Consider the following 18,436-nt stretch of genomic DNA (forward strand, 5'->3'; position numbering starts at 1 on the left):
TGACCATCTTCTCTTTCTTGGAGAAGCTTCAAGTCAAGACTTAGACAGTCTACTAAATTCCCTAATTTAACCCCCTTTTCTCCCTACCTTATTCACAACTTTGCTACTTTAGCATAAAGATGCAGAAATAACATTTTAATTACTGAGCCCTAGAAAATAAGGCAGTCAAAACAAGGTAGTATTTAAACGCCTTTTAATTCTCCAGAATAAATTTAATATCTCAGTCTCTAGTAATTATACTGTTGTTGGCAACCTACTAACGATTTTGCCTACAACTATAATTAACGCATCTGTGTGGCAACACCGTAACTTTATATTAAGTTTAGTAACCAAGCAAGTTTAGGGCTTATTAAAAATCCCAATGATATCTTCAGCACAATCTTCTGCCCTAAAAGCCTCCTATAGCAACAATTAAGAAAAATGGCAGCTGGGCGCGGTGGCTCACGCCTGTAATCCCAGCAATTTGGGAGGCCAAGGCGGGTGGATCACGAAGTCAGGAGATCGAGACCATCCTGGCTAACACGGTGAAACCCCGTCTCTACTAAAAATACAAAAAATCAGCCAGGCATGGTGGCGGGCGCCTGTAGTCCCAGCTACTGGGGAGGCTGAGGCAGGAGAATGGCGTGAACCCGGGAGGAGGAGCATGCAGTGAGCCGAGATGGCACCACTGCACTCCAGCCTGGGCGACAGAGCGAGACTCCGTCTCAAAAAATAAAAAGAAAAAAAAAAAAAAAGAAAAGTGGCACACAATAAAAATATTTTATATACTGCTTATAAAACCAAAACCCATAGGCAACTCCCTCTCCTCCTCATGATATAGGAAATATAGTAAAACCTATGGCCATAAAGAATATTTGCGCAAAAGATCTACAATCATAAAGTTCCTTAATCATTTACCACAAATTTAGTTTCCTATTTTTCATAAAACAAGGATAAATGTACTATATATGTTCACTGTCTACTCAATCCCAGAGTATTAAAAATATATACAATATGAAAATAGGAAAAAAAAATTATAACTCTTCTATAAAACATGCTACTTAGCGTACACATTGAATAAACTCTCAGTTAACAATTCTGTTCTTCCTAAGCAAATTTTGAATGATTATAAACAGAGATGATTTGGAAGGCCTAGATCTCAACCTAAGCTGCCCAAAGACATGTAAACTGATTATCATCTGCCCCTTCCTCCCAGCTTTTTCCTCATAATTTCCCTCCATCAAGAAAATAAATCAAAATAAATTTTAATCTAACAGTTAAGTTCAAAGTAAGCACAGCTATTCAGCATTACTGCACAGAATAGTAAAATTTACTTAATAAATATTTTGAGAGGTGATATGCTCTCCAATAGTAAGGGTTCTGGAGACAGCTCAACTTCATTTTCTACTTCCCTCAATTAATAGATACGTGAGCCCAGGCAAAACAGCCAATAATACCTCTTTGTCTCAATGCCTTCATCTGTGAAATGGTGAAAGAGTACCTACCATATAATTATTGCAAGGATTCAGTAAGTTAAAATCTGCCTAATTGTGCTTGGCACAACTTAAGTGTTTGTTGTTGTTAATTACTAATTACAGTATTTTTTTCCCGCACTAAAAGGCAATTGTTTTTTGAGATGGAGCACTGAACACTGTAGGGAATTTTAACACAGTGGTGACACAGTGGTGGTGAGTATTTGTGGATCTAAACATATCTGACCATAGAAAGGGTACATATATGATAGTAAAAATATGATATTATTAATATAATTTTTTTTTTTTTTTTAAGACAGAGTGTTGCCCTGTCACCCAGGCTGGAGTGCAGTGGCACGAGCTTGGCTCACTGCAACCTCCGCTTCCCAGGTTCAAGCGTTCTTCCCACCTCAGCCTCCCGAGTAGCTAGGATCACAGGCATGTGCCACCAGGCCCAGGTAATTTTTTTGCATTTTTAGTAGAGACCAGGTTTCACCATGTTGGCCAGTCTGGTCTCGAACTCCTGAGCTCAAGTGATTCACCCGCCTTGGCCTCCCAAAGTGCAGGGATTACAGGCGTGAGCCACTGCACCTGGCCTAAAAGGCAATTTTAAAATCTCCCATTTTGCCTCCTCAAGTTTATTCACAGCTAAAGGAACTCTTCAGTAACAGACCAGAACAATGTGGTACGGAAAGAGTAAGTGTAGTTAAATAATTTCCTCATAGTGTTGCTTCTGATACTTCTGGCCCTACAGTTTTCTGGTTATCCAAAACCAAAAGGGCTTCTCAGACATGACCTACCTTTCCCTGCCATCCCTCTCAATTACAAGTCATGCACCGCATAATGACCTGTCAGCGGGCTGAACACATGAAGGTCCACATATCTGAGTGGTCCCATAAGATTATATTAATAGGCCGGACGCAGTGGCTCACGCCTGTAATCCCAGCACTTTGGGAGGCTGAGGCGGGCAGATCACGAGGTCAGGAATTTGAGACCAGCCTGGCCAACATGGTGAAACCCCGTCACTACTAAATATACAAAAATTAGCTGGGCGTGGTGTTGGGCACCTGTAATCCCAGCTACTTGGGAGGCTTAGGCAGGAGAATCGTTTGAACCTGGGAGGCGGAGGTTGCAATGAGTCAAGATTGCACCACTGCACTCTAGCCTGGGTGACAGGGCAACACTCTGTCTTAAAAAAAAAAAAAAAAAAGATTATATTAATAATATCATATTTTTACTATCATATATGTACCCTTTCTATGGTCAGATATGTTTAGATCCACAAATACTCACCACCACTGTGTTAAAATTCCCTACAGTGTTCAGTACAGTAACATGCTATTCAGGTTTGTATCCTAGGAGCACTAGGCTCTACCACAGAGCCTAGGTATGGAGTAGGCTACACCCATAGGTTTGTGTAAGTACACTCTATGCTGTTCGCACAGCAAAATCACCTACCGACACATTTCTTAATGCATGACTGCATTTAGACGCCCTTTCTCGGTGCTTTCCTAACAGTCAGCACATTGCTTTGATTATTTATCTCCATCTAAGACAATACTAAAATCTCTCTGAAAGCTTTTACACCTAGGCTTGCTGAATAACAAAAATCTAATTTCCTATAGGTGCTCTCAAAAACCTAACTTCATATTTCTTATTCTTATCACCTGTATGTATGTACAAGGCATTCATCACTAAACAACACAACTAAGAACAGCTTTCACCTATACAGTGCACATTCCTTGATAAACAGGTACTACCTAAAACTGAACTATGAATGCCTGCTTTGTCTAATATAGAGCCAGAAGTAGCATCCCTTTCACAGTCTTGTGAACTGCATTCCAGACTTTGCTAGCTGCCACTACACCACTTCGCACTTCACTAGGCAATTACTAAAAGCAATCACCACCACGATATTGGCTAGACTTTTTTAAATGAACTCCAAAACACCTCTTGAGAGTTGCCAAGAAGGCATTAAAAAAAAAAAAAAAAAAATTGGGCATGGTTGCTTTCTCCTATGAGAAACCAACAAATGCACATATAAAGGCAGTACAAAGTTTACTTTGGATTTTAATTATGACAATGTCAAAGACTACAAAACAACATGCAAGTAGCAAAGAAAGGACGCTGCCACCAAGATGATTTTACCCAGTATCTCTCTTAGCCATTTTGATGTGAAAAATATTTATTTAGGTAAAGAAGCTTATTAAATTATATCATGTAATAAAAAGAAACTGGCCGGGCGCGGTGGCTCAAGCCTGTAATCCCAGCACTTTGGGAGGCCAAGACGGGCGGATCACGAGATCAGGAGATCGAGACCATACTGGCTGACACGGTGAAACCCCGTCTCTACTAAAAAATACAAAAAACTAGCCGGGCGTGGTGGCGCGCCTGTAGTCCCAGCTACTCGCTCGGGAGGCTGAGGCAGGAGAATGGCCTGAACCCAGGAGGTGGAGCTTGCAGTGAGCTGAGATCCGGCCATTGCACTCCAGCCTGCGCGGCAGAGCAAGACTCCGTCTCAAAAAAATAATAATAATAAAATAAAAAGAAACTCCAAATACACAATAGCAAAAACTCCCTCCAACTCAGTGATAGGTTCAATTATTTCTGCCGTTAAACTTATATTCCCACTGAAAATTTAGACATTAAAACTAACCACAGGCTTAGCATGGTAGCTCATGCATGTAATACTAGCACTTTGGGAGGCTGAGGCAGGAGGATCCCTTCAGTCCAGGAGTTCAAGACCAGCCCGGGCAATATAGTGAGACCCCATCTCTACAAAAAAATTAAAAGTTAGCTGGGTGTGGTGGCTGTAGTCCCAGCTACTAGGGGAATGAGGTAGGCAAATCACTTGGCCCCAGGAGGTTGAGGCTGCAGTGGGCCATGACTGTGCCACTGCATTCAGTCTGCTCAACAGAACAAGACCTTGTCTCACACACACACAAAAAACTAACCACAAAAACAACTTATATAATTTTTCAAATAGTATGCTATATAGTATACATGATTTCATTTGATCCTCGCAAACTGAGACAGCAGACTGGGAAGGCATCAGCAATATTTCCACTCAATAAATGAAGAACCTAAGGCTCAAATGTCTGATAACAGAGGATGAATATAAATGAAGTATGGTTCATAAATAGAATAGAATATTAAGAAGCTACTGAAATCATGTTCTTGAGGAATATTTAAGAAATGAGGCCGGGCGCGGTGGCTCAAGCCTGTAATCCCAGCACTTTGGGAGGCCGAGACGGGCGGATCACGAGGTCAGGGGATCGAGACCAGCCTGGCTAACACGGTGAAACCCCATCTGTACTAAAAAAAAAAAAATACAAAAAACTAGCCGGGCGAGGTGGCGGGCGTCTGCAGTCCCAGCTACTCGGGAGGCTGAGGCAGGAGAATGGCGTAGACCCGGGACGCGGAGCTTGCAGTGAGCTGAGATCCGGCCACTGCACTCCAGCCTGGGCAACAGAGGGAGACTCCGTCTCAAAAAAAAAAAAAAAAAGAAATGAGGGCCAGGTGTGGTGGTTCACACATGTAATACCAGCATTTTAGGAGGGCAAGGTAGGAGGATTACTTGGAGCCAGGAATTCAAGACCAGCATGGGCAACAAAGTGACAACCCTGTGTCTACCAAAAAAAAAACACAAAACTACCCATAAATACTTAAATACATTCAATCCATCTTCACATTGGTTTTTCATGTTACTGAAAGTAATGGATATATCATAAGAAGAAAACAATATTTAAGGTAATTTCCATAACATCTTCTAGCCATCCAACTCTATGCAATCCCCTTTCTGCACTCTGAGTGATATTTGAGATGGCACTTCTAGATCACTATGGAATTAAAAATGGTTCAGGCCGGGTGTGGTGGCTCATGGCTTTAATCCCAGGACTTTGGGAGGACAAGGCAGACGGATTACTTGAGGTCAGGAGTTTGAGATCAGACTGGCCAACATGGTGAAACTCCGTCTCTACTAAACATACAAAATTAGCCAGGTATGGTGGCGCCCACCTGTAGTCCCAGCTACTCGGGAGGCTGAGGCAGGAGAATGGCATGAATCCGGGAGGCAGAGCTTGCAGTGAGCCGAGATTGCACCAGTGCACTCCAGCCTGGGTGACAGAGCAAGACTCCGTCTCAAAAAATAAATAAATAAAATAAATAAAATAAATAAGCCAGGCATGGTGGTGGGCGCCTGCAGTCCCTGCTACTCAGGAGTCTAAGGCAGGAGAATCCCTTGAACCCGGGAGGCAGAGGTTGCAGTGAGCCGAGATTGTGCCACTGCACTCCAGCCTGGGTGACAGAGCAAGACTGTGTCTCAAAAAAATAATAATAATAAAAATAAAATAAAAAATAAAAATGAAAACGGTTCAATATCTAGGAACACATTTGTGTTCTAACGTTTGTCCTGAATATTAAAGCATATAATTACACTTTTAAAAAACCAACAAAACTAGTTGTAATATACCCGTATTACAAAATTTCAAAAGTTGTATAGAAAAATAGTAACATTAAAAATATGAGAAATAACTTGTTCAGCAGCAATAAAAAAATTAGAAGATAGAAAAAGCAAACTAAAAAACAGTACATATAATCCAATTACGTAAAAATCTTAATATGTGTAAAGTGCAAGGAAAAGATTAGAGGACTACAGATCCAGATGTTAATGGTAGTTCTCTCTGCGTGGTGACGTTAGAAATAATTTTGCTTGTGTCAGTATCCATCAAAACTGAAAGAACGGGCAGATCACTTGAGCCCAAGAGTTGGGACCAGCATGGGCAACATGGTTTTTTGTAGAAACTCTCTCTACAAAAAATACTAAAATTAGCCAGGTGTGGTGCCACACGACTGTGGTCCCAGCTACTGGAGAGGCTGAGGTGGGAGTACTGCTTGAGCCAGGGAGGGCAAAGCTACAGTGAGCCAAGATCATGCCACTGCACTCCAGCATGGGTGATAGACCCTGTCTCAAAAAAACCAAAAACAAAAAAACTGAAAGAAAAAAGTACCAAAAAAAATCCATCCAAAGCAGCAGTTCGCTGTGGTTAAGGAGGTAAGAATACAGATGACCTTTCTTTCTCATTTCTTTATTATTCACAATGTTCATAATTTACATACATTTACATTTATTTTCATGTGGTTATAGTAATTTATACTAGAAAAAGTATACAAATTTAAATGCATTACTTTCTTTTTTTTGTTTGTTTTTTTTTTTGTTTTTTTTTTTGATGGGGTCTTACTGTCTCACCCAGGCTGGAGTGCAGCGACACAAGCTTGGCTCACTGCAACCTCCACCTCCCGGGCTCAAGAAATCTTCCCACCGAGTAGCTGCAACCACAGGCGCGTACCACCATGCCCAGCTAATTTTTTGTGTTTTTGGTAGAGACAGGGTTTTGCCACCAGGCTGGTCTCCAACTCCTGAGCTCAAGCAATCTACGCATCTCAGGCTCCCAAAGTGCTGAGATTACAGGCATGAGTCACCAAACCTGGCCTAAATGCATTACTTTCTGTATTTTTTTTTTTTTTTGAGACAAAGTTTTGCCCTTGTTGCCCAGGATGGAGTGCATTGGCACCATCTCAGTTCACTGCAACCTCTGCCTCCTGGGTTCAAGTGATTCTCCTGCCTCAGCCTCCCAAGTAGCTGGGATTACAGGTGCCCACCACCACACCTGGCTAATTTTTGTATTTTTAGTACAGATGAGATTTCACCATGTTGCCCAGGCTGGTCTCGAAACTCTGACCTGAGGTGATCCACCCGCCTTGGCCTCCCAAAGTGCTAGGATTATAGGCATGAGTCACTGTGCCCAGCCTAAATGCATTACTTTCTAAACTCTCTTTCCAAATCTCCATTTTGCCCTTCCTCCATCCCAAATTTTCTTTCTTTCTTTCTTTTTTCCTGAAACAGTGTCTCACTCCATTGCCCAGGCTAGAGCACAGTGGCGTGATCACAGCTCACTGCAGCCTTGACCTCCAGGGATCAAGTGATCCTACCACCTCAGCCTCCCTAGTAGCTAGGACTACAGGTGCGTACCACCACACCCAGCTAACTTTTTTGTATTTTTTGTAGAGACAGGGTTTCGCCATGTTGCCTAGGCTAGTCTCAAACTCCTGGACTCAAGCAATCCGCCTGCCTCAGCCTCCCAAAGTGCTGGGATTACAGGCATTGAGTTACTCCACCCAGCCCCAAATTTTCAATAGTGGACATGAAATCATTATTTCTATCAGTTACGCTGTGCGGCATTTGGTTTAGAAATGTATGTGTGAATGAAAAAGCCAGTAAGACATATATAAACAGGAAAAAAAAGTCAGAGCTACTTCTATACCAACCAAGATTGGGCGCTGGGGAAAAAAAAAGATCCTGGCAAAGGCAGGTTGTTAAATATATGAATGAAATTCACCAAAGGGCAAGAGACAATTTGTGGGTAAAAATAAAGTAAAATAGCACAGTTCAGTCACTTGATGGAGTGTACCTCATATTATATGTGAAAACCAATTTCATCTACCTCCTGTTTTTGAATGCATTTATACAGGTTTAATGTCTCCAGATTTACACAAATAACCTAACCATAAATGTAAGTGGTTAGATCGTTCACTTTGACTCATTTCCCTTTTTACCAAGTAATTAGACAATAAGAAATGCTTCTAAAGTGGGAGAACCTTGGAATATAATGGGATATTATTGAACAGAGCTATTTGCATGTGCTTGGGACTCCAAAATGTCAAGGCAGTAACATTTATTTTTGCCACGGAAAATATTTCCTCCAAGACCAGAAAGTGCTTAAATAAAATAGCTACTTCTCAGTTTTCAGATTTAGCACATTCCCTAAAGTACTCTTCATACTCTTCTACTTTTTCTTAAGAGTTTATGGCAGAAACATTCTAGTGCATTCCATCTGCAATCAGTTACAATCCTTGTGAGCAGCAGTCCAGGCCAAAGCTTGCCAGCAAAGCAGCCTTTTTAATGCAGCTAACACATGTGTACAGCATATTCATTTCCAACAAGTCTATGTTCAAAATGCATGCCCACTTCCAATCTAATCCCAATGGTGTTTTAAAAAAAAAAAAAGTCAATAATATTTTCTAAACATAGCATCTTTCACACAAATGTTAAAAATCTCTCACTTAAAAATTATTTAGCATATATATTAGTCAAATTACTAAGAAATTGCCATAGAAGGCTGAAAACAGAAACAGAAAACAAGTAGAAAACGGAAAATGCAAATATCTACAGAAAAAAGTTCCTCATACAATAGATACAATGGTTCTCATATCATTAATTGCTTTCGAAGAACAGATACCTTTCAAAGGAACCAAACTGACTGTAAATCTCCAAGCCAGGACAACGTATTTAGCTAGAAAACTAACCGCCATTTTTGCAAGACTGATTAACCTACTGAGGATTTTTGTTTCAGTAGACTAATGCTAATTTAAAAGTCACAAATTACAACTGCCGAAATTGTACATGCAGGGAAACGATGTGTTATAATCAGCTGAGGGTAGGAGTACCATTATCTAGTCCTAACACTATCACTAATAAGCTCTAATAAGCTACAATTCTGAAATTTTTCCCAAATATACTATATGGTTTTGTTTGTTTTTTTGTTTATTTTGAGATGGAGTCTTGCTCTGCCACTCAGGCTGGAGTGCAGTGGCACAATCTTGGCTCTCTGCAACCTCCATCTCCAGGGTTTAAGCGATTCTTCTGCCTCAGCCTCCCGAGTAGCTGGGACTACAGGCGCGCATCACCATGCCCGGCTAATTTTTGTATTTTTAGTAGAGATGGGGTTTCACCATATTGGCCAGGCTGGTCTCAAACTCCTGACCTCGTGATCCACCTGCCTCGGCCTCCCAAAGTGCTGGGATTACAGGCTGGAGCCACCATGCCCAGCCCAAATATACTATATGTTTAGTTTAAGTCTTACGTCCCAAGGTCCAGCTTAAATGGAATATCATCAATAAATCCTTATATTTGCTCTTTGCCAAATTCACATTTACACCTTTTTTGTTGTTGTTGTTGTTTTTGAGACAGTGTTTTGGTCTTGTTGCCCAGGCTGGAGTGCAGTGGCTCAAGTGAATCAAGTGATTCTCCTGCCTCAGCCTCCTGAGCAGCTGGGATTACAGGCACACTCCACCATGCCCAGCTAATTTTTTGTATTTTTAGTAGAGGCAAGGTTTCATCATGTTGGTCAGGCTGTTCTCAAACTCCTGACCTTGGGTGATCCACTCACCTCGGCCTCCCAAAGTGCAGGGATTACAAGCATGGGGTCACTGCACCTGGCCTATACTTTCTAATAATCCTTTTTTTTTTTTTTTTGGCTGGGTGCAGTGGCTCATGTCCATAATCCCAGCATTTTGGGAGGCCAAGGCAGGTGGACTGCCTGAGCTCAGGAGAGGGAGACCAGCCTGGGCAACATGGTAAGACCCCATCTCTACCAAAACTACAAAAATTTGCCAGGCATAGTGCTGCGCACCTGTGGCCCCAACTATTCCAGAGGCTAAGGTGGGAGGATCGCTTGAGGCCAGGAGGAGGAAGTTGCAGTGAGCTGAGATGGTGCCACCGTACTCCAGCCTGGGTAACAAGAGTGAGATCCTGTTTCAAAAAATAAAATAAGGCCGGGCGCGGTGGCTCAAGCCTGTAATCCCAGCACTTTGGGAGGCCGAGACGGGCGGATCACGAGGTCAGGAGATCGAGACCATCCTGGCTAACACAGTGAAACCCCGTCTCTACTAAAAATACAAAAACTTAGCCGGGCGAGGTGGCAGGCGCCTGTAGTCCCAGCTACTCGGGAGGCTGAGGCAAGAGAATGGCGTGAACCCGGGAGGCGGAGCTTGCAGTGAGCTGAGATCCGGCCACTGCACTCCAGCCTGGGTGACAGCGCGAGACTCCGTCTCAAAAAAAAAAAAATAAAATAAAATAAAATAAAATAAAATAAAATAATCATCCTTTGTTATGACAACTACCACTTTGATCACTTTTTATCCTGTATTGAAATTATCTTGGCCGAGCACAGTGGCTCACACCTGTAATCCCAGCACTTTGGGAGGCTGAGGCAGGCGGACGACCTGAGGTCAGGAGTTCAAGACCAGCCTGGCCAACATGGTGAGACCCCATCTCTATTAAAAATACAAAAATTAGCCAGGTGTGGTGGCAGGTGCCTGTAATTCCAGCTACTCAGGAGGCTGAGGCCGAAGAATCACTTGAACCCGAGAGACAGAGGTTTCAGATCAGGAGTGGGAGACCAGCCGCTGGTCTCCCAGAGACCACACCACTGCACTTCAGCCTGGGTGACAGAGCAAAACTCCGTCTCAAAAAAAAAAAAGAAAAGAAAAGAAAAATTATTTTAATATGTCTAGTCTCTCCAACCACAAATTTTAAAAACTATTTGAGGGAGGCTGGGTACAGTGGCTCATACCTGCAATCCTAAGACTTTGGGAGGCCAAGGCGAGGATCACTCGAGCCCAGAAATTCAAGACCAGCCTACACAATACAGTGAGCCCTCGTCTCTACAGAAAATAAAAAAAAACTAGCTGGGCATAGTGGCACATGGCTGTAGTCCCAGCTACTTGGGAGGCTGAGACAGGAGGATTGATTGAACCTAGAAGGTCAAGGCTGTAGTGAGCCATGATTGCACCACTGCACTCCAGCCTGCGTGACACAGTGAGACCTCGTCTCAAAAAAAAAAAAGAAAAAACAAAAAAAACAGCCAGGCGCGGCAGCTCATGCCTATAATCCCAGCACTCTGGGGGGCCAAGGCAGATGGATCACTTGAAGTCAGGAGTTTGCAATGAGCCTGGCCAACATGGTGAAACTACATCTCCACTAAAAACATAAAAATGAGCCAGGCATAGTGGCGGGTGCCTGTAATCCCAGCTACTCAAGACACTGAGGCAGGAGAATCGCTTGAACCCAGGAGATAGAGGTTGCCGTGAGCCAAGATCACACCACTGCACTCCAGCCTGGATGACAATGTGAGATACTATCTCAAAAAAAAAAAAAAAAAAGTTCCTTAAGAGCAGGGTCCCATGGTATAACTCTGTGATCCCTACAGCCTAACATTACAGCAAACTTGCAAATCGGATAGAAGGGTTGGAAAGGATACTTAAGGCAGAGCAGAGCCACTCAGCCTATTGTCTAGAAAGGTTTTGGACAAAGTATGGTGGAAAAGCCAGTAGGCATTCAGCATTGTACTGAAAACAACCCTCTTCGGTAGCCATATATAAGTAAAATATGTAATATTACCTCCAGTTTATAGCTGAGGAAACCAAAACTTGGCCAGGCATGGTGGGTCACGCCTGTAATCTCAACACATTGCAAGGCCGAGGTGGGTGGATCACCTGAGGTCAGGAGTTTCAGACCAGCCTGGCCAACATGGTGAAACCCCGTCTCTACTAAAAATACAAAAATTAGCCAGGTGTGGTGGCAGGCCCCTGAGATCATTCCTGCACTCCAGCCTGGGTGACAGAGTGAGACTCCATCTCAAAAAAGAAAAAAAAAAAAAGAAGCTTTATTGAGATACAATTTACATACTATAAAGTTCACCGGCTTAAAGTATCCAATTCAATGTTGACTTTTGCATCTCTTTTTCTTTGATAATTTTTCATAGGATATAATTCACAGAACTGTTGGCAATATTGACATAGAAGAGTGAACTACAATGGTACAGTTGTTTAGCCTTCTACTTTTAAGTTTTTTTAAATATATATATGGGATCTCAAAAACAGACCCTTTTTTTGAAGCAGGGTCTTGCTCTATTGCCCAGTCTGAAGTGCAGTGACAGGAACACAGCTCACTGCAGCCTCAACTCCTGGACTCAAGTAATCCTCCCGCCCCGGCCTCCCAAAGTGCTGGGATTACAGGCATTAGCCACCACATCCAGCCTTCAAATATTTTTTTAAAAAAAGATTGTTGCAAGCCCTTATCTGTCAAGTTCAGAGAAGAGTATAAGCAATGGAACATTCAAAGTCGTATGTGAACTACCTGAAATGTGAGCTACAATATCTAGCTAGATTTTGGTGGAACAAACATTTCCACCAGTAGAATCCTCTACACAGAACATTGGCAAATGGAGCACAAGCTAATGAGGTTAGAATGTGTACTTCAGCAGTAACTTGTGCCTGAAAGGGTGATGATTCTTCTGTATCACAAAATTACAGATTTAAAGACAGTAGAGCCTACCTCTATTTTAATTGATAATTTGCCTATGGACCCATATCAAGAAATTTGGTAGTGCAGGTATAAAAGAAACAACTTAATTCATTTTTTTGCTCAGCAATTCTATAGAGAAACAAACTATGAAGCAATTACTGATAATTTTAGTAATAATGTGTAAGTTTACTATATATTATATCCATTGCCCAACTCAAAATCACTGAAAACTTGTCAGATCATCTTGGCAAAATCAAGTATTATTTAAAATCTAAAAAGAAAAACAATGAATCTTGCAGCCTCGATAGGTATATTTCACATTGGGACTCAGCAAAAAGCACTGTTTATACCTTTATTATCATTAAAATTTCAATTTAATAAGCATAAACACTTGCTAAATTAGTTCAGTTATTCAGGGTTTCTCAATTGTATGGGATAAAATTATAGTCCATATTTAAATATACTACAGCAAACACCACAGAGGGGAAAACATTCAATGGATCATTCACAATAGCAAAGTTCAAAGTGTTAACATACAAATGTTCATCTATTCTGAACACAGCAAGAAGACAGGGAAAGGAAGAAAGGAAAGTAAGATACACAGCTGAGAGAAAACAACATGTACTCACTGGTCGAGTTGCCTTGCATCTGAATGATGCATTTGGATTCCTTGCTGGTCTCTCGAGAATTGAAGGGCCTTACCCGGACAGCCACCTTCACTGAGGCTCCCGACATTTTAATGGCCTTGTTATATATATGCAGTCCAGAAATAAAGAACCAAATCTTCTTTTGAAGTTATAGCCAAGTTTCCTTTGAAAAGAAAAAGATTCCATATGAGGTAGTCAGAATTAAAGCAAGCACGGGCTAACTTAAGCATAAGAACTACTATCTTAGTTCTATTTCTGTTTCCATTTATAAAAACGATGTTCATCCCATTTCTCCCATGCAAATCTTTTTTTGTTTGTTTTGTTTTGTTTTTCAAGAGACAGGGTCTTGTTATGTTGGTTTTTGAACTCCAGGGTTCAAGTGATCCTCCTGCCTCAGTCTCCCAAGTAGCTCGGACTACAGGTACACACCACTGTGCCTGGCCTCCCCTACAAATCTTATATTCTCAACAGTAAATTATTAAATAGAAAATTAAAGACTAAAATTTGTTTCCCTTTTCTATTATCTCCTTCTTAAAAAAGTCCCTACTTATTAATAAAAAACATAACTACAAAGTAACACGTATCTCTCTCTGTGTGTGTTTCTGGATCAATCTTCAATAATAAATGAAAACATAAAATGTTTATTTGCTAAAGAAGTTCCTTAAACAGATAACTTTCCATGGGCAAATCACTTACTACTTCTCTTTAAAGAAGGGCATTGGGCCAGATGTGGTGGCTCATGCCTCTAATCCCAGCACTTTGGGAAGTCAAGCTGGGTGGATCACTTGAGGTCAGGAGTTCAAGACCAGCCTGGCCAACATGGTAAAACCCCATCTCTACTAAAAATACAAAAATTAGCCAGGCATGGTGGTGTACGCCTGTGATCCCAGCTACTAGGGAGGCTGAGGCAGGAGAATTGCTTGAACCTGGGAGGTGGAGGCTGCAATGAGCCTGAGATCGTACCACTGTACTCCAGCCTGGGCAACAAGGCAAGACACCATCTCAAAAAAAAAAAAAAAAAAAAAAAAAAAAAAGTGCACTGCACTCTCTATACGTTAATTATAGTTTGAAACATTTGGTTACATGATGTATATACTGTGTAATTAAACAGCAAAGGACAAAGACACTTTCTACTCAATTCCTTTAACTATGCAGTGATTTCTTCTCACTTCTGGGTTTTCTATTGTTTTGTGTTTTTTTTTTTTTTTTGAGACGGAGTCTCGCTGTGTCTCCCAGGCTGGAGTGCAGTGGCGTGATCTCGGCTCACTGCAAGCTCCGCCTCCCGGGTTCTCGCCATTCTCCCACCTCAGCCTCCCAAGTAGCTGGGACTACAGGCGCCCGCCACCGTGCCCAGCTAATTTTTTGTATTTTTAGTAGAGACGGGGTTTCACCATGTTAGCCAGGATAGTCTCGATCTTCTCACCTCGTGATCCACCCGCCTCAGCCTCCCAAAGTGCTGGGATTACAGGCTTGAGCCACCGCGCCCGGCCTGTTTTGTGTTTTTTTAAGATGGAGTTTTGCTCTTGTTGCCCAGGCTGGAGTGCAATGTCACAATCTTGGCTCACTGCAACCTCTGCCTCCCAGATTCAACAATTCTCCTGCCTCAGCCTCCCGAGTAGCTGCGATTAGATTACCAGCGTGTGCCACCACGCCCAGCTAATTTTTGTATTTTTAGTAGAGATGGGGTTTCACCATGTCAACCAGGCCAGTTTCAAACTCCTCACCTCACATTCACCTGCCTCGGGCTCCCAAAGTGCTGGGATTACAAGCGTGAGCCACTGCGCCCAGCCAATTTCCTTTAACTTCGAAGATCCCTCAGATATATCACTGACTCATGGCAGAGTCAAATCATTACATTTCACTACTGAATGAAGTAATAGGAAAAATGTGAACATTTTTTAGAGGAATAGTTTCCCTCCCAACAGAACAAAGCCAACACTACTGTGTGAAAAGAATCCAAGTAAGTAACTTCTGTAAGAAACAACCAGCAGGGTGCGGTGGCTCACGCCTGTAATCCCAGCACTTTGGGAGGCCAAGGCAGGTGGATTACTTGAGGTCAGGAGTTCAAAACCAGCCTGGCCAACATGGTAAAACCCCGTCTCTACTAAAAATACAAAAATTAGCCAGGCGTGGTGGCACGCACCTATAATCCCAGCTACTCGGGAGGCTGAGGCAGGAGAATCGCTTGAACCCAGGAGGTAGAGGTTGCAGTAAACTGAGATCGCCCCACTGCACTCCCGCCTGGGCCACAGAGTGAGACTCCATCTCAAAAAAAAAAAAAAAAGAAAGAAAAGAAACAACCAATTTTTCTAGTCAGAAAAAACTCTACACTCTATCCAATATAGAATCTTTTTCAAGAATAACCAAACAAAGGAAAAATCTAAAAAAGAAAAGTAATTACGAATCCAATTATCAGGAACCATTACAGAACTTACCTGGCCAACATTTTTTCCAGATAATTAGGAATGCTAACCTCCAACTACACAACACTATAACCCATGTGTTCCCAAGAAAAGGAAAAATAAATAAAATAAAAACGAAAGTCACTCTCTACCTCAATGCCCTACCTGTCCAGGCTACCGTACAGTGGCACAATCATAGCTCACTGTAACCTTGAACTCCTGGGCTCAAGTGATCCTCTCACCTCAGCCTCCCAAATAGCTGCGACTACAGGCACACACCAACACACCTAACTAATATTTTATTTTATTTGTAGAGACAAAGTCTTGTTATGTTGCCCAGTCTGTTCTCAAACTCCTGCCTCAGCCTTCTAAAGTGCTGGGATTACAGGTGTGAGCCACCACATCTGGCCCCTAATTTTCTTAATAGCATCATCGCTATTTGAAATTCTTGTTTTTTGGAGCATGTCTATTGTCCATCTTTCACAGTCTCTCACTCCACCACTAGAATGCTCGGAGATCTCCTGTCTTGCTGGCTAGCACTTACAACAGTACCTGACATAAGAGTTCAGTAAATGTTGATGAAATGAATTAATGAAATATATTTCCCAGTTGTGAGAATTATCTGTTTAAGTCCTTTGCCCAGTTTACTGATTTTTTTCCAAATGTTTACATATTTTTGTATTAATGTTTTTCTATTTGCTACAATGTTTTTTCTAGTCTGGTTCCCATTTTATTTTACATTAAACTGACGGTTCTTTATTTAAATATCAAATATTTTTATGATTACATGTATCAAATGAGAACTTAGCATTTATTAACCTTCCCAATCAATGTAGCATGACTTATATTCACTAGTTGAGTACTATGCCGAGAATGAATGATGCATTCAGAAAAAGCAAGACATAAAACACATTCCAACCTCCCAGAGTTCCCTTTGAAATACAGCCATCATCTTAACTCTCCTCTTGTCCAAAAACCCATTATCTTCTCCCCTAAACTAGCAATCTCTGCCAATCTACCCTTGTCTATTGACAGTACTCTCCCAAGCCCCAATACCATAAATGTTGGAGTCATCTTTGTCACTACCCTTTGAAACCTATTATTACCAACATTATTCACAAAATACCATATGGAAACTTTTAAGATATAAAGTTGCTTTATTCTATCCCTTCCTTCCTCTCATTCCCACTGACATTACCTCAATCTATGTCCTTACTAGCACATACCTAGGATACTTATAATAGCTGGACTGTTGTTTGAGCTTTTAATCTTTGATCCAATAGTCCTTACAGAGTTCTATGAAACAGAATGACACGGGGGTCTTTTGAAAAACAAAGGAGTCTAGACTCTCCCAGTCTGGTACTCAACAGTTTCCAGATGGGCCCCAGATATGGATTTGTTGATTTGGGTTAATTTTCAAAGATTGTGTTACAAATACCCAGCTAAGAAGCACTGCTTTAAACCACTGCTTAACCCTGTTGCAAGATCAACCCCTCTAAAGCGTGACTTTCAACGTCACTTCCAATAGCAAGAACGTCCTCTTGTTCCTAACATGGAAAAAATGACTGCAAATTGGTTTTTAAAAACCAAATCTATAAATTCGTAAGTTTACGATACTTCTTTTTAAAAAAACTTCATTAATAGATCAATGGTTACAGAGAGAAAAAGACGCATTATCCTGAAAACAGCAAATAAAACAGAAGGAAGCATACATTTACTCTGTATAGCCTGTATAAAATATCCAGGATAAGCAAATAGTCAATGAGGGTAAGTTCTTTTTTTTTTTTTTCTTTTCTTTTCTTTTCTTTTTTTTGAGATGGAGTCTCACTCTGTCACCCAGGTCAGGCTGGAGTGCAATGACACGATCTTAGCTCACCGCAACCTCCTTCTCCTGGATTCAAGCAATTCTCCTGCCTTAGCCTCCTGAGTATTACAGAAGCCCACCACCACGCCCAGGTAATTTTTGTAGTTTTAGTAGAGACGGGGTTTCACAATGTTGGCCAGGCTGGTCTCAAACTCCTGACCTCAGGTGATCCGCCTGCCTCCGTCTCCCAAAGTGCTAGGATTATAGGTGTAAGCCATCGCACCCGGCCGAGGGTAAGTTCTTTACAGAAAAATTCTAGCTAATAAATGCATAAGAAATGAAAGAATTATAGAATGTTGCCTTTTCCCAACTTTTTTTTTTTTTTTTTTTTTTTTTTTTGAGACGGAGTCTTGCTCTGTCACCCAGGCTGGAGTGCAGTGGCCGGATCTCAGCTCACTGCAAGCTCCGCCTCCCGGGTTTACGCCATTCTCCTGCCTCAGCCTCCCGAGTAGCTGGGACTACAGGCGCCCGCCACCTCGCCCGGCTATTTTTTTGTATTTTTTAGTAGAGACGGGGTTTCACCGTGTTAGCCCGGATCGTCTCTCGATCTCCTGACCTCGTGATCCGCCCGTCTCGGCCTCCCAAAGTGCTGGGATTACAGGCTTGAGCCACCGCGCCCGGCCTTTTTTTTTTTTTTTGAGACGAAGTTTCGCTCTTATCACCCAGGCTGAAGTGCAGTGGCAAGATCTTGGCTCAGTGCAGCCTCAACCTCACAGGTTCAAGCGATTCTCCTGCCTCAGCCTCCCGAGTAGCTGGGATTACAGGTGTCCAACACAACACTGGGCTAATTTGTGTGTTTTTAGTAGAGATGGGGTTTCACCATATTGGCCAGGCTGGTCTTGAACAAAGGAAATACACAGCTTAGTAAGTATTCTTGTCCCACTCCTCTTAAAATAAAAACTTTTTTAAAAAACCAAACCCTGAAT

General features: G+C 41.8%; 1 protein-coding gene and 2 long non-coding RNA genes across 28 annotated transcripts in view; 1 reads left to right on the top strand and 2 right to left on the bottom strand.

Annotated features, from left to right (window-relative positions):
• The window catches only part of KIF1B (kinesin family member 1B), a 176,983-nt gene that overhangs the window by 142,076 nt on the left and 16,471 nt on the right, over positions 1–18,436 (bottom strand). For 25 of the 26 annotated variants that reach the window (XM_015150167.3, XM_015150026.3, XM_077974444.1 and 22 more), the window contains exon 2: positions 13,227–13,407. In XM_015150167.3, the coding sequence (XP_015005653.1) occupies positions 13,227–13,332 (106 nt within the window). In that variant the 5' untranslated portion in view covers positions 13,333–13,407. Of the gene's footprint in view, positions 1–13,226; positions 13,408–14,968; positions 15,203–18,436 lie in introns of those variants that run through there. The other variant, XM_077974514.1, reaches the window with a different exon arrangement.
• Positions 6,635–12,512, top strand: LOC144336368 (uncharacterized). The gene is made up of 3 exons (XR_013408097.1): positions 6,635–7,104; positions 9,320–9,572; positions 11,514–12,512. It is a non-coding gene; the product is annotated as an uncharacterized LOC144336368 (long non-coding RNA).
• On the bottom strand, positions 7,324–11,152 carry LOC144336370 (uncharacterized). Its single transcript, XR_013408098.1, has 2 exons — positions 10,727–11,152; positions 7,324–9,157 (listed from the first exon to the last, which is right to left on the bottom strand). It is a non-coding gene; the product is annotated as an uncharacterized LOC144336370 (long non-coding RNA).

The sequence above is a fragment of the Macaca mulatta genome, chromosome 1, assembly GCF_049350105.2.
Source record: "Macaca mulatta isolate MMU2019108-1 chromosome 1, T2T-MMU8v2.0, whole genome shotgun sequence".
In the NCBI taxonomy this organism is placed as follows: domain Eukaryota; kingdom Metazoa; phylum Chordata; class Mammalia; order Primates; family Cercopithecidae; genus Macaca; species Macaca mulatta.